This window comes from Anoplophora glabripennis, unplaced genomic scaffold (assembly GCF_000390285.2).
Source record: "Anoplophora glabripennis isolate ALB-LARVAE unplaced genomic scaffold, Agla_2.0 scaffold294, whole genome shotgun sequence".
NCBI lineage: Eukaryota > Metazoa > Arthropoda > Insecta > Coleoptera > Cerambycidae > Anoplophora > Anoplophora glabripennis.
In genome coordinates this window covers 280377-297368 of record NW_019416596.1, presented here as the reverse complement: position 1 = coordinate 297368, position 16992 = coordinate 280377, and the positions used below count along the sequence as shown (strand labels likewise).

The following is a 16992-nucleotide window of genomic DNA, read 5'->3' as shown; positions in this document are numbered from 1 at the left end:
ATGTTGGCTGCTCCTGATTAGCCACATTCCTTAAGAACATATATATTAGTGAACTGAACCTTAAGATCACATTCAACATCTTGATGTACCAAGACTACAAGACTATTGTAAGCACCCAACACTATATAATATATTCCTGAGTATGTTCTTATATTTTAATATTGAATAAATATATAAATTGTGAACATTAATTTTTGTTTTATAAGCTTCTTCTTCTTCTACTGAACTTTTTAACTGAACTGATCCTGCCCCATGCGTGATATAAATGAAGTTAGTTTCAAGTATGGCGGATTGTATTGAGGACGTTTGTTGTTGTAGGTCGTTATAAAATTTCCATTTTTTTTAAGGACAAAGCATCATTAAAGGAACACTACCATCATAAAACGTTTGTGGAACAAGCTCCTTCATGTTTTAATTAATAACAAAGTAAGTAAAGCGTTCACACAGTCGTTCTGCCGAGACATACTTTAACCTTAGTTATTCACAACCGTAACTGTACTTTTAGGCGAAAATATGTCGGATTCGGAGGCTAGCAACTTCTCCGACAACGAAAATGCCTCTGAAGCGGGCTCCGTGCGCTCCAGGAGTTCCAGGGGCAGCGCCAGGAGCCAGTCTAGGTCCCCATCCAGATCCCCATCAAAGAGTAGATCCAGGACCCCATCTCGATCGCGTTCTCGGTCTCCATCCAGGTCTAAGTCCAGATCTAGGTCAAGATCTAAATCTGGCAGCCGTTCTGGGTGAGTAAAACTAAGTCCCGAAGCAAATTCATACTTGATAGTATATCGCTTTCAGGTCTGAAGCGAGGGAAGCATCTGGTGCGGAAGAAGTGGCCGACGAAGAGGAACCAGACGGTGAAAGTTTGAGGTCTGACGAGTACGACAGTGAGGAGGATGAAAGTGACGACGCAAGGGGTAAGAAACGTAGGAAAAAGGATCGGTATGGGTTTATCATTGACGAAGCCGAGGTGGACGATGAAGTCGAGGATGAAGACGAGTGGGAGGAAGGGGCACAGGAGATGGGCATCGTGGCGAACGAGGTGGACGAGTTTGGACCTACGGCTAGGGAGATCGAAGGGAGACGTAGAGGGACGAACCTTTGGGAGTGAGTACAATTTTATTTTACCGCTGATCAGTTTTAATGTTATTTTGTGTGAAATTTATGATTTGTAACGAATTTAAAATATGTCTTAGTAGTAATGGGGTTAATACTTTGGTGATTAAAAAGGAATTAAGGGATATGCGTTTTAAATATGGGAGTAACACATTTATTTTGTAGGAATTCTCGTATTAATAGCAAATATTGGTGAGGGTAAGTTTTTCAAAAAGTTTTGCTGTGTGGGCAGGATTATAGCAATTTGTCATCGTAAGTTGTATTAATACATAGCCAGGAAAAAAATGAGATCCATTTTTAGCGGTGCGATAATTCTAGGAGCTAATTTTCAACGAACATAATAAGAAATGACCGTTTTTCTCGTGCAGCGCCCAGAAGGAACACGAGATAGAGGAGTACCTCCGCAAAAAGTACGCCGACGACAGCGCCGTCATCAAACACTTCGGGGATGGCGGCGAGGAGATGTCAGACGAGATCACGCAACAAACGCTCCTGCCGGGCGTCAAGTAAGTTTTAAACGTTAACGGAACCCTTCGCCAACGACCCTAACACCGGCCGTTGCAGAGACCCGAATCTGTGGATGGTGAAGTGTCGCATCGGCGAGGAAAAATCCACCTGCCTGCTGCTTATGAGGAAGTTCCTGGCGTACCAGAACACCGCCGAGCCGCTGCAGATCAAATCGGTGGTGGCGCCCGAGGGCGTCAAAGGTTACATCTACATCGAGGCGTACAAGCAGCCCCACGTGAAGACCGCCATAGAGAACGTCGGCAACCTCAGGATGGGCATCTGGAAGCAGCAGATGGTGCCGATAAAGGAGATGACGGACGTGCTGCGCGTCGTCAAGGAACAAACCGGTTAGTGGCGGGTTCGGGGGTCGAAAAATTTTCCTCCAACGGGTGTTGTTTCAGGTTTGAAGTCGAAGCAGTGGGTGAGGCTGAAGAGGGGCCTCTACAAGGACGACATCGCTCAGGTGGACTATTTTGACATGGCGCAGAACCAGGTGCACCTTAAACTGTTGCCGAGGATCGACTATACGAGGTTGAGGGGGGCCTTGAGGACCGCCCAGTCGGTAAGTACTGAAATTCTACAGGAAAACGTGTAAAGCGGTCTTCTCGTAGGAGTCGGAAGCGGAGAAACGTAAGAAAAAACGTCGCCCGCCCAGCAAACCGTTCGATCCCGAGGCTATCAGGGCGATCGGGGGCGAGGTGACCTCCGACGGTGACTTCCTCATCTTCGAGGGGAACAGGTACTCCCGCAAAGGCTTTCTCTACAAGAATTTCACGCTCAGCGCCGTCATAATCGACGGCGTCAAGCCCACGTTGGCGGAATTGGAACGTTTCGAGGAGCAACCCGAGGGTATCGACCTCGAGCTGCCCACGGAGAAGGAGGACAAGGCCGTGACCCATTCGTTCAGTGCCGGGGACAACGTCGAAGTTTGCGAGGGAGAATTGATTAATTTGCAGGTGGGTGGTTGCGGGACAAGGCGAGTGTTGCACGGAAATTAGTTTCGTTGTCATTCTAGGGTAAAATCATCAGTATCGACGGGTCTATGATCACGATCATGCCCAAGCACGAGGATTTGAAGGACGCCCTGGTGTTTCAAGCTAACGAGCTGAAGAAGTACTTCAAGATGGGGGATCACGTCAAAGTCCTGGCGGGTGAGTGTCGCAATGTTACGACAGATACCAATTTTTGCCGGGATGTAGTTAAATTTGGTTTAATTTGGAGTTTTCATCAAATCAAGCGATTTAAAGTTTAAAAAATCAGCGTTTCGTCGAATCGTTTCACTCACATCGATAAATATTACCTTTCAGGGCGGTACGAGGGCGACACCGGTCTGGTGGTGAGGGTGGAGAACAACAGGGTGGTGCTGATCTCCGACCTCACCATGCACGAGATGGAGATCCTCCCCAAAGACCTCCAGCTTTGCACGGACATGGCCAGCGGGGTGGATTCCCTCGGCAAGTTCGAGTGGGGCGATCTGGTCAACCTGGACGCGGAGACGGTCGGCGTTATAGTACGATTGGAGAGGGAGAACTTCCACGTTCTCAACATGCACGGTTAGTTCGCGTTTTTACGCGTAACGCCGGACCCTGAGGCTATTTTTTTTTTGCTGTTTTAGGGAAAGTGGTGGAGTGCCGGCCGGGCTCCTTGCAGAAAAGGAGGCTCAACAGGTACACGGCGGCCCTGGATTCGTACAGGAACAACCTGCACCGCAGGGACATGGTGAAGGTCATAGACGGGCCGCATTCCGGGTTCTCCGGGGAGATCAAGCACCTGTACAGGTTAGTAACGTTATTTAATGTACTAGAAATGAATATTGTAGCATTGTTAAATCTGTTTAGTATTATTTAGTAGTTAGTCCAGTATACAACGGTAAAAATGGGTATTACCTCCGAATTATTGACACACGCACCGATTTTCATGAAAATTGGCTAGTAAGCTCATTTCACCCTCCTTTACAAAAGTTACGTATCCATAATGTGTGCTTAGTGTCTCTCGGAAACTATCGGAAATTAAGACATTTACACGATCTGACAATTTTCACTGAATATAATTAGTTTTTTCACAATAACTTTTTAATTTTTAATATTTTTCATCGCTCCAAAAAGCAATTTGCAGGGAATTGCAAGAGCTACAAATCAACCTTTATAGTTGAAGGGTCTTGAACTCTTCGTTTTCGAGATTTTTAAGTTTTAAGGGCTCAAAGAAGGTGGTCCTTGCACGCAAATGCAAGCTAAAAAACGTAATGTCTTGGTTAATTTTTGCTCTACAGAAAAATTGAAAGAGAGCAAAAATATTATAAAAAAAGACCTTTAATTTTTAACTCTTGCATTTTTCACGTATCTTGTTTAGTTTTTGAGTTATTTCGAAAAAAAGGTAATTTTTTTTTTAAATTAAAAAAAAATATTTTCATTATTTCAGTTTTTTTTAAATTTAGGCATTCTAAACCGGTCAAAATTGCAGAGCCTATTATTAGTACCTAAATAAAGTCAACTGTACATGGATTACGATTAGTTTCTATTTTTATGGTTCAGCCATAGATTTTATTGTTGATTTGTTCTCCGAAAAAATGAGATGATCATATTTTTTCCATCGTAACTCCGCGAGTTTTTGAGCTACGAAATTTTTTCAAAAAGCATTTTAAAGGTCTTTTCCAAGCACTTTAAAAAAGGTTATATTCATTTTCTTCGAAAAATTAGTTCTTTTGCCATTATTTTACGGTAAAAGGTTTGGTTTTACTTTCCGAAAAATAAACAATCACCTTTAGAGAGTGATAACTCGGTTATTATTACATCTACGGTAATCAACAAAAAATGAATCGATTCGTTATTTCAAAAGCTTTATTTCTGCTTGATATGGGTTTTTCGATAACATGCAAGGTTTTCGAGTTATTTATCAAAAATGGTTCAAAAACATGCACTTTTAGATGAAAAATCAACATATTCAATGGCAAATAACTCGGGAAAATATTAATTTTTGTAAAAAACGTTATAGAGCACTTTTTGCTTTGAATTCATCCCTCTATTGATTTTTGCGATTAAAATGGGTGCCTTCATTGCCACCCCTCAGGAAAAGAGGTGGCATTCATCCCCTGGGCAAAAGCACTATGTAACTTTTGTTTTTTGAGCAATTTTCTACTTTCTACTACTGTTAAAATTTCACGTCAATCGGTGCATGTATCAAGAATTCGAACCTAAAAACTGTCATATACTGAGCTAATTTTTTTTTCTATCCGATTTCCTAATCGCAATTTCAAAATAGTCAAATGTAATTTAGTAGGTCCCGTCCAATTTCCTAACCTCAATTACGAACTATGTCAAACATCATTTAGTAGGTCCCATATAATTTCTTAACCTCAAATATGACATGTCAAACGTCATCTAGTAAGTCCCGTCTAATTTCTTAAATATACATTAGTATGTCGTTCCTGTCTGAATTATTAACTCAGTTCCAAAACTTAGTATTTTCTTAAAATAGTTAACTTCCGTACCCGTCGAAAAATGTAAATTACGAAAAATTTAAGATAAAAAATTTATGCTTTGGATATTAAAATAGAGAATGTAACTTTTTTCTATGCTTTAGGAATTTTGCGTTTCTGCATTCGGTCGAATTCCTGCAAAACGGCGGCATCTTCGTCTGCAAAACCAAACACCTGCAGCTGGCGGGCGGGAACAAGACCGTCCCCAGCGCCGACATATCCACCGGGATGGAGTTCATGTCGCCCAGGAGGGCGTCGCCGATGCACCCGTCCAGTGGCGGTGGTGGAGGTAGAATGAAAAATTTCGCACGCAAGGGTTTAGGAGTCATAACTTCTCGTTTTCAGTTGTCGGCGGCTTTGGAGGCGGCGGTGGTGGAGGAAGAGGGGGCGGGGCAGGCCGGGGAAGGGTCGCCCGTGACAGGGACATCATCGGCACCACCATCAAGATCACCCGAGGCCCGTACAAGGGCAATATTGGTATCGTGAAGGACGCCACGCAGTCCACCGCCAGGATAGAGCTTCACACGTCGTGTCAGACGATATCGGTGGACCGCAACCATATCGCGGATGTTGGTAAGTCTTTAATAATAATAATGTACGTATTTTATTGGGTGTCCTTCGATAAGTATTCCAACCTGCAATTACGTCTAATATTGTTAAATAACAGTGTACGTTTCCGGTAAATACAATTTTTCGCTATATTTGAGGTTATGTTACAACAGAAGTAATTTCAAAACCCCAGAAATTTTTTTGTGTAATGTAAAAGTGTCGGGAACATTGTTTAATCCTTTTTATGTCCACAGGCACTCCCGCGAAGGACGGAAGCGCCTCCAGTTACGGAAGGACCCCGGCGTACGCGGGCAACCAAACACCCCTGTACCGAGACACCGGAAACAAAACGCCCATGTGCGATTCCGGCTCGCGTACTCCTTTGCATTACGGTTCAATGACGCCCATCCACGACGGCTCCAGGACCCCCAACGCCAGTTCCGAGTGGGATCCCGCCGTTTCCAACACCTACCCGTCGCCCGGTTACAATCCAAGTAAGTTAACTTCGACTTTGGTACAAAAAATGTGTTATTTTTATGCTTCCGAACGTTTCAGGTACTCCCGGTTTCCAGATGAACGGCCCGTACACCCCTCAGACTCCCGGAACGATGTACGACACGACCTACAGTCCCTACCAGGCCAGTCCTGGGTACCAGAGCGTCGTTTCAACGCCTAGTCCTGCCACGGGGTATGGGCAGTCGCCCTCCAGTAATAACCCGTACAACACGCCCAGCTCCGGGTACAGCCCCAACATGCCGTACAACCCACAGACTCCCGGCGCCAATTTGGACGTGTTGCCGATGACCGACTGGCATACCGTTGATATCGAGGTAGATCTTTTTTTTTTGTTAGTCGTTACTTTTCAGTCGTTATCGTTTGATATTATGTCAGTTTTTTCCATTTTATTCCTCAAAAACTGCTGATATGGAATATAAAGTAGTTCAAATGTACCAACTACAGAAACGAGCATTTGTTTTACCGTTGAATATTGGATCAGTTAGAAGTCACAAAGTATGAAAAAGTGAAAACATTTCTAGTTGTACAAATTCGTATGTGAAAATTTTTTTCCATTTTATTCCTTGAAAAAGTATATAATTCAGTTGTATAAATTTAGTTACGAATTTTTTTCATTTCATTCCTCAAAAATTGTTGAAAAGGAACTAATTAATATAAAGTAGGTCAATTGTACCAACTACAGAAACAAACAGTGTTGTATTTCTTTTATCGTTGAATATCGGATCAGTTAGAAGTCACAACATATGAAAAAATTAATACATTTTAGTTGCACTAATTCATATGTGAAACTTTTTTGTTTTGCATTTAATTCCTCGAAAAAGTATATAATTCAGTTGTATAAATTTAGTTACGAATTTTTTCCATTTAATTCCTCAAAAATAGTTGAAAAGGAACTAATTAATATAAAGTAGGTCAAATGTACCAACTACAGAAACGAGCAAAATGTTGCATTTGTTTTGTCGTTGAATATCGGATCAGTTTGAAGTCACAAAGTACGAAAAAGGGAATACATTTCTAGTAGTACAAATGTGAATTTTTTTTTTATTTAATTCCTCAAAAATTGTTGAAAATGAACTAATTAATATAAAGTAGGTCAAATGTACCAACTACAGAAACAAGCAGTGTTGAATTTACTTTGTCGTTGAATATCGGATCAGATAGAAGTGACAAAGTATGAAAAAGTGAATAAATTTCTAGCTGTACAAATTCATGTGAAATTTTTTTTTTATTTTATTCCTCGAAAAAGTATATAATTCAGTTGTATAAATTTAGTTACGAATTTTCTTCATTTAATTCTTCAAAAATTGTTGAAATGGAAGTAATTAATATAAAGTAGGTCAAATGTACCATCTACAGGAATTACCCTAGTATTGCATTTGCATTGTTAAATATTGTCAGATTGGTCTAAACAAAATTATGAATAAGTGCATAATTTCCAGTTGTACAAATTCAGATATGAATTTTTTTTGTTTTATTTTTCGAAAAGGTACATAATCCAGTTGTACAAAGACGTGAAATATTTTTAATTATATTCTTCAAAAATGATTGAAAAACGACATAAACTAGTTCAAATGTATCAACTACAGGTATGACCAGTAGTTCAAATGTACCAACTAACATACAGGGTGCTGCATAACTCTACCGACGCAGATAATAATAGAAATGATAGATATGAGTATAGTTAGCGGCAAAATAAGCACTAACAAGTGTTATCCGTCACAATTATTTGTTACGGGTCAACATTTATAATAGTTCTCTTTCTTGGCAAAAGAGCAGAGTCGACTATAAAAATCTACTGCTTCAGGTGCGCATCCGAGACAGCCACGACGACGTGGGCTTGGTGGGCCAGACGGGCATCATCAGGAGCATCTCGGGCGCCATGTGCTCCGTCTTCCTGCCCGAAGAGGACAGAGTGGTCAATATCATGTCCGATCACCTGGATCCCGTCAGACCGCAGAGGGGGGATCAGTTTAAGGTAGGAAACAGTCGGGTCGTAGGGATTGGCGGATTTCACGAACGATATCGAATTTTTAGGTTATAATAGGCGAGGAGAGGGAGCAGACGGGAGAACTACTCTCGATAGACGTTCACGAGGGGGTCGTGAAAATCAAGGATGACATAACGATGTTGCCGTTGCAAAATTTGTGCAAGATGAGGAAGGTGGATCACTAGGAATGGTTTGTGGTTCAATTTTTTTTTTTATCGTTTTATATAGTGGGATATCACTATGTTCCTTTCATTGAGTCTTGCAAAGGCTTTGATTACTTCCTTCATTAGCGGAATCGTAAATATGCTATGATGTTCTTATGGCTAAGAATAAAAGAAAACAGATATTTTGTTGTTTCGTTAATTCCTTTAAAAACAATTTGTGGTAAAAACAACTCCACAGGGAAAAGAATCGATGTGCGAGACTAGATCACCATATCCATACATTTCTTGGGGGTTGATTTATTTCTTAAGTTCACATTCAAGGTTATTTAAAGGTCAACTCTTGTTTTTTTTATTATAAAGCAATTTCTAACCCCGGATTCTGAGATCGGGAACTTTTACGTTCGCATTTGAGTTATTGTTTCACATTCAAGGTCATCTGAAGGTCAAATCGTCCTCTGGAACTTCTCACGTCGCTTCTCCTCAGGATAGAGAGATATCGGGAAAATGACTTCTATGAAAGTTGTTTGGGTCATCGGAGACTACCACTTGGTGACCTTGGATCTGACTTTGAAGGTCATTTTGATAGAAATCTCTAGAATCAGCTCTAAGACGGTTTTTGTATCCATGACATCTGGTTTCTATGATTTCAAGGACATAAAAATGGCAATCTTCTTCTACTTCTTATACGTAAATTTGGACCTACGTACTCTCAGCATATGTTTCAAATCCTGCTACCTCAGAATACGTTGGAAATGGTGAAAGGGGACTTGTGACATCCGTCCCACGGTATTAAGAAGTGTTTACCTTGAAATAACCTTGACTGTATCATCCAAGCAACTTTTGTAGAGGTCGTTTTCCCAACATCTAGTTGTCTTGATGAGACACCAAACTAAGAAGTTCGAGATTGGGGTTTGACTTTCATATGACCTTGAAAATAACAACCACTTATTTGAACTTAATATTCCTCGCTCTTTTTGAGTCTGGGGATAAAGTGTATGTATTATCTTCAAAAGCAAATTGTTGACCTTGATCTTACAACTTTGCGGGAATGCTTCCGGTTTTGTAGATTTTTTCAGTGGGGTCTTATTAAAACGCTCTCTCAACAGTTCATTCACATTTTATTATACGAGTTATATATTACTGTACAAAAACTATCGGTACGCCTTAGGTAACAAAAAATGAAACGTTATGTCAAACAATGGATTTATTTGAAGGAAAATAATTCCCAACAGACTCTTACAACTACCCGACAAACGAAAAGATAACCTTTTTAAAGCCTTTTATTCATAACATAGGTCTGAGATAGTTTATATACATACATATAAAAATTGTTAAGTCTCATCATAGTTTGCACTATCAACATCTAATCAACACCATATGTTTATGGTTAAGGATAAAACTCCTACTCTACGCTATCCTAGGACTAATAATAATGGTAAATAATTAGGTAGGTATGTAGTTATAGGTTGTCGATTTTATATATTCGTAAACTTACACAAAAAGCGGAGTATCAACATTGATCTTTTCTACCTAATAATCGCAAATCAAACGAGAAACAGTTTTCATCAGTCAAATATTAAATACATTTAACAAAATAATCCATCTCTCGGACAAAATCAACAATAAACATTTTCATTTAACACTAAATTTACTTCACAACTGCAAGATCACATTGTATTCATTTTTTTTTTACATAGAAAGTATCACATATACGTCAACTTACGAAAGGAATCCCAAAATTTTTACACGCAGGTATATGTCGGACACTTCTGTATTACTTAGAGTTATCAGAGAGAGAGAGAGAAAGAGACAGGACAAATCGGCTAGCAGAAGAACACCTAAATCAGTAAAAGGACATTTGGACGCCATGATTCTGTCTTCGTTTAGGGGAAGAGACATAAAAATAATCGATGTTTCGGACAAATTCGTTTTATTCAATAAAAACTTTCTTTTATCTCACATACTGAACACACATTTAAAGATATTTACAGGTATTTAGGTGTTCTGCAATTTCTACCCTCGTAGGGGGCCGGCCGCCGTCTAATTTCGAAAATTCGGCGAATTCCCGCGTTTTGGATACGCGGACCGAGCTCTAACAGTCTTATATCAAAAAGCGAAAGTAAGGTTTAATTGGTCGGTGGCGGCCTCTCGTGTGCGAAGAGGGTACCGCAGGCGCCATACCCCGATACCTAACCTCAATCCAGATGAAGGTCATCGAAAACCTCTCTTCTTCCCTATCTAACAAACTTAAGAGCTGACAACTTGCGGATAAGAGTGTCTAAATTCAATATATATGAAAATAAAATTTTAGAAACAATGGGTTCTGCCAGTAACAATTTTTATGATCAGTGATAGATATAAGTGCATAAAATTTAAGATTACTGCCATTAATTACGTATTTGCTTACTTCTTATATCACCTGCGTTTTCTGTTCTTGAATTTGCTATGAATATATCTAATTTCTGTATTATTGAAGTAGAAGCGTTGTCAGCTCCTCATCTATAGGCAGCATCCACGTTTTTCTTGCCTTTCCCCTTTTCCCCGATACTTTCATCATTATTTACCAGATAAATTACGACAAAGCGCGTTATCTCACCAATCGTACCCTCCCCGACCGATATGCCAAGAGATGTTGTCTAGATGGGCGCGCCGGTCCCGTACGCGGTATAAAAATTAAACAATCGTCACCGTTTTGGCATTTACAGAGCAACAATCCTCCGCGACGCGCCCTGTCGCGGCAAGTCGCGACAAGTCGTGGCGCCAGAAGTAAATATTTTTAAATATAATATTTGTAACACTTTGGCTTACAGATAAGTAATCTCAAGAGCAATACACTGTTTTAACAATAGATTCTACCGGTACGGCCCTGATCACACCCTACTGCTAGCACCAACATGTTGAGGTTAGAATTGATGTATATAGAGTCCTATTTCTGCGTGCTTTGCAATAACTAGTGAAAAGATAGTTTTCTCTCAGTCTAATACCTTGTTAGGTGCCATGGAAATATAGTTCTCGGACTACGGACTTATGGACGTTCACCAAATTTTGAATTTGTAAATCAAATGGTTTTTTTAGACAAAAAAAGTTTTGTATCGCCGAATCACTCCAAAATACCGGTACTGTTAAGGGGCACATCTACTCTTTGGGAAATTCTAGGGTGTGATCCGCCATTTCTTCACTACATTTATATATTTATAAACATATGGGCCAATTTCAAAAATGCTTCCAAGACGAAAATTTTTGATTATGGTCTATCACATCAAAAATTTTCTTGTTACATTAATATTTACAGACTTAATGACGAAACAACATGTCGACGCGGCGGCCTGTTCAAAGGCCCACAGAATACTTTACGCGGGAGATGACCATAAACTCAGGAGATGATAGAACATAAAAAATAAAGACGATTATTTTTCCTGTGGGCTATTAACCTATCGTCGTTTGTTTTTGAGGTACGGAGCGTTAAAGATGATTTTTTAAAATTAAATTTTAGACTCATCTTTTCCAGAAAACATTGAAAAATATTGAAATGTGCAGATATGTTATAAATAACGACGTCTTGCAAATGATCAAAAAATAATAACTCTCATCTATTTAATATCTCCAACTGCACCGCATTTTATTGTTTTACTTTGTGTTTTGGAAAAGATATGACCACAATTTGATTATAAAAAATTATCTGTGACGGTCTGTATCTTAAAAATAAAAGAAAAAAAAATATTTTTCAAAGCTCTCTATTTAAAGCCCATTCCTCTTAATGCTCGATTTGGGCGGCTTAAGGAGATAGGGCCCAGAAAATAATTTAAAGAAAGCCCGTTCCTCTTAACCCGCAAAATCCGCGACTTAAGAGGATACGGTTTTATTAAAAATTCAACGAAAATCGCACCATGTTAGTTTTTTTTTACACCAGATGACCTTATAAAACGTTTCCCGTTTACCTTTCGTTAATTTCAACTCCGAGTGTCCGTTCTGCGACCCTTTGAACGCCGTCCTGCTTTGACTACAACCTTTGTTTTGGGGGACCAGGGGGGAAATGGTACAGTGGACTTAGTTTCCTACCTAAGGAAATCTAGTAAGTATAACAAGTGACCATTCCTATCAGTACGGACAGTCCTAGGGGGGCGCCGAGCCGTGGGCTACTGTTTTTGTGGCACTCCGCCGGTTTCTCGCCCTGGATCTTGGCGCATAGGGCTTTGATGAAGTCGTTCTCGGCCAGGTCGCTCTCCTCCTTTTTGTACTCCTCGCTGAAGACGGAGGGCGCGTTCCCTAGGGGGTTCTGAAAATTTCTAGTTTGGTTACCCAACTTTGCCAGGTACAACGATCCTAAAACATGGCAGAAGGTGATTAGTAACATGTTAAATTCGAGATGTGGGTAGATAAAAAATAGATTTGCAGTTTTGCTCCACTTTAAATGCCTTAAAAACTAGTTTGTACATCGAGTTGTGCATTTGTTGACACCAGAGGGAGCACTGTACTGATATATTTTAATAAGAAAACTTAGTGCTCTGTCTGGACAACATATCCTTAGAAGATAACCCAATCAGAAGTACTCTCACTTTTTTTTTGGTTTGCAAGGGTAAGAATCCGTGTTAGCCCTTATGTACAGCATATATTTCTAATATAAGCCGGACATATTTATTTTTTTTTGGACTTACTATTGCGAACTTTAAGTGAAATGAGAGCGTGATAGTTCTGGTCGGGATATCTTGTACAATATAATGTTTGGGCTAACCATTCAGAATAGTGTGCTGTGTAAAATCGGCCCTAAATTTGTTTAATAAACGTGACAGCTCGCGATGAGGCGTGAGGCATGTTAATGATAAAAGGGAGTATGATGCTGATACAAAATAAAAAAATTGTAATACAGCTTAATGTTTCCTGAAAATTTTGTGTAATTGGTGGGTAGAGATGTGACACATATTGTGTTTACAACAATTTATTATAACAAGAAGGCTATTTCGAGAACAAACAACGCAATTGATAGCAATAACAACATGTTTTGATCTTAGACCTTCTATCGCGATCTTATACCACGTATTAACATATTTCTATTTATAAATATTTTACGTTAGATTTGCGAAGCTCATATACAAATATATTCATTCGAGACCGCAAAAGCATTTCGCTTCGAGATGCAAACAATATTTTCCATCATTTTATAAAAATTTATGATATTTTACGTAAAAAAGGTATACTTGTTGAATATCCATAAAATAGATATTTTTTGAGATAAACCCGTTTAAATACCATTTAATTTGAGACATTTTATTTAATTGAAACACAGATTTAATCGTGGTTGGCTTTGACATGTCAGAGTATGCGGATGGCAATTAAATTGTCAAACTTGTCAAATACGTAGTTTTAAATCTAAGACTCATCTCATAACTCATAATTTGTTATAAAATATGGAGTATTCCAATTTACTATTATTAAACAAAATGGATATTAAATAAAGTTTAATGTCTAGATCAGTTTGGCATAAATTTAACTCATTGCAATATCGGCACTTCAATTGTAGTGCAAAATAAATTGTAATCGTCCTGTTTATAATAGTTACTGTTTTGTATTGAAATGTTATATTACTTTTAATTAATAAAATCATAAGTTTCAAGAAAATGACAAATTATTTTGACATTTGTCTTATGTCCTAGAACAAAAAAGATTCACTTTGTTTGAAAATGTCGACTTTTGATAACGGTTTTCGACAAAGATTTTTTCTCACAATTGTGCATTAGATATAGTTTAAAATTAATAAGAAATATTCAAACTAAAATAATTTTTTTGCAGAGATATCGATGATTAAAGACAAAAGTGTTATTTTTCTTTCAGCCATATCTCGGCAACCAATAGTCGCACAGAGAGCTTTCAAAAATCAAATTTAAGCCGAATAAATAGGCCGACTGACCTCTGTATTGATCGAGTTTGAAAAAAGTTTATGAATAGTCCTAAAAAAAATGTTGGAAAATTTTCTATCAAGGTATTTCGTTTGATTGCTCGATAACCGTAACTTAAAAAAAAATTGCCTGAAGATCTTGAAACTAGAGATTTTTTTTTATATCTTGATACGACCATTTTTCACCGAGATACGTGCTTTCGAAAATCACTAAAAAATTCATGAAAATTTTTTGATCCTTTAATTTTTTCGAGTAGTGTATACAAAAATTGAAGTAGGTAAGGCTACAAAAAGCTGTTGTCTAAAAACCATTTCCTATATTTACTAACAAAAAAAATGATAGGTAGCGTCACATTGTTTTATGTCGATACAAAACCATTAGCTTAAAAAATACAATTAATTTGAATTGAGTACGACTCTTCTGTAAATTAAAAATGTATGGTTAATCGCATATAGAAAAATTTAAAATAAATTATTGAAAATTTCACATCTCCGACATTATCTAAAAACCGGGTAAAATCAGTACTCCCAATATTTACCATTAAACTGCCCCACCTTTCCTCCAGAGCTTCGAAACGTTCAAGTTACATAATAGTTTGATTTTTTGCCACATTTTCCACCCACGACCGTCCCGTCACAGCACACTATTCGGAATGATGATAGAGCGACGATTTCCCAGGTCAGGCTTTGGAGCAAGATCGATAAGATCCTTCGTCGTGACGTCCTTGTCTAGTTCTGGCAAGGACCACTGCGAGCGACAGAAAAGTGTGCACAGGACGTCAGTGGGGGTGGGGGGATTAGCAGGACTGCCTGCTCCTGATCAATATGGGATGGAGATTATGTTTGCCATTTTCTCCCTATTTTTTTTTAGCTAAAAATCCTAAAGATTTTTTTTTTATAAAGTTATTTAGGTAGGTCTTCAATCGAAAACTATGACTTTAATCCATAGGCCAGGAAATATTGAATTTATCACTATAGATGCTAAATATTATGTACAATAACATATTAGTTTCCACAGTCATAAAAATGGAGGGAAGATTTTCTACAGGGTGGTTAATTGTATAATTTTTACGTAAATTCACGTTTTTAGCTTATAACTTTTTTCCGTTCATTTCCACGAGAAACCATTAAAGCACTTTTTTTTTCGTCTTCAAAAGACCTACAAAACTAGCCCTCGAGCGTCAAAAAATATTGATTAGATCAAAAGTTATAAACGGAAGAAGCGTATTCTGAGGTTGATTGCAAATATACATTTCCTGGATTCATGTAGAGATGTTTTTAAAAAATATAAAATTTTAACTTTGTGCAGTCTTTTTATTGTTGAGTCTGCTGTTTATGTTTTCNAAAATTGAAAAGAAATTATTGAAAATTTCACATCTCCGACATTATCTAAAAACCGGGTAAAATCAGTACTCCCAATATTTACCATTAAACTGCCCCACCTTTCCTCCAGAGCTTCGAAACGTTCAAGTTACATAATAGTTTGATTTTTTGCCACATTTTCCACCCACGACCGTCCCGTCACAGCACACTATTCGGAATGATGATAGAGCGACGATTTCCCAGGTCAGGCTTTGGAGCAAGATCGATAAGATCCTTCGTCGTGACGTCCTTGTCTAGTTCTGGCAAGGACCACTGCGAGCGACAGAAAAGTGTGCACAGGACGTCAGTGGGGGTGGGGGGATTAGCAGGACTGCCTGCTCCTGATCAATATGGGATGGAGATTGTGTTTGCCATTTTTTTCCTATTTTTTAGCTAAAAATCCTAAATATTTATTTTTATAAAGTTATTTAGGTAGGTCTTCAATCGAAAACTATGACTTTAATCCATAGGCCAGGAAATATTGAATTTATCACTATAGATGCTAAATATTATGTACAATAACATATTAGTTTCCACAGTCATAAAAATGGGGGGAAGATTTTTTACAGGGTGGTTAATTGTATAATTTTTACGTAAATTCACGTTTTTAGCTTATAACTTTTTTCCGTTCATTTCCACGAGAAACCATTAAAACACTTTCTTTTTCGTCTTCAAAATACCTACAAAACTAGCCCTCGAGCGTCAAAAAATATTGATCAAAAGTTATAAACAGAAGAAGTTTATTATGTCTAATAATTTACACGAAGTCTGGAATCGATAAGTTGAATAGTTTACAATGTTAACGCCTTATACAGGGTGTTTTTGAATGGAGTAGCATAAATGATACCAGTGAATCTACATTTCAAAAGAACACGATCTGCAAAAAATCGCCTTAGTAAAATGTTCACCCCTGAAGAGATATGGGCCATCAAAGTTTCCAAAAAAATTATGAAAATTGGCTGTAATTTGAAAACCGAACGAGGTACAAATAACAAATTTTTTACAGGTTGTTTACTAATACAGATGCGAGTTTTCAACTATTTTTCGAAAATTTTAACCCCTCGAAAGGGGTTGAAATAACCACCCCTCAAGCCATTTTTTGCCATAACTTTTATATTTCGTAAAAACTCGATATCCAAAAATACGCATTAGATAAACTGGTTCTTTTAGAAACTTTTATCTCTCTAGCAATTTTCCTTTAAAACTTTTCGTTTATTAATAAAAAAATAAAATGTATTACCATTCACCTCACACCGTATATGATTGCAATCAATCAAAGAAAAACTAAGTGTGCTGCTGTCATGCCAGTTGTCACAATTAACTCTTCTGTAAGTTGTCACTGTTATCAGCTAAATACTTTTTGGGTGTAAATTAACAAGAATTATGCCAAATTTTACTAATGATGAATATGTGGACATGCTACAAGTGT

At 38.2% G+C, this 16992-nt stretch overlaps 1 protein-coding gene across 1 annotated transcript; it reads left to right on the top strand.

Annotated features, from left to right (window-relative positions):
- The first annotated feature begins 293 nt into the window (after positions 1–293).
- LOC108904620 (transcription elongation factor SPT5) lies at positions 294–8490 on the top strand. Its single transcript, XM_018707251.1, has 16 exons — positions 294–426; positions 506–737; positions 793–1101; positions 1479–1616; positions 1675–1964; positions 2019–2179; positions 2229–2573; positions 2633–2768; positions 2925–3170; positions 3233–3395; positions 5197–5381; positions 5438–5665; positions 5896–6135; positions 6197–6471; positions 7962–8132; positions 8192–8490. The coding sequence occupies exons 2-16, from the start codon at positions 514–516 to the stop codon at positions 8327–8329; spliced, it is 3249 nt and encodes a 1082-aa protein (XP_018562767.1). The 5' UTR covers positions 294–426; positions 506–513; the 3' UTR covers positions 8330–8490.
- The last annotated feature ends 8502 nt before the right edge of the window (positions 8491–16992 follow it).

Excerpts from the sequence above, each read along its gene's own strand:
- LOC108904620 (XM_018707251.1), top strand. The coding sequence starts at position 514 with ATGTCGGATTCGGAGGCTAGCAACTTCTCCGACAACGAAAATGCCTCT. Across the intron at positions 3,396-5,196 it reads GAGATCAAGCACCTGTACAG|GAATTTTGCGTTTCTGCATT; the intron begins GTTAGTAACGTT and ends TCTATGCTTTAG. Across the intron at positions 6,472-7,961 it reads GGCATACCGTTGATATCGAG|GTGCGCATCCGAGACAGCCA; the intron begins GTAGATCTTTTT and ends CTACTGCTTCAG.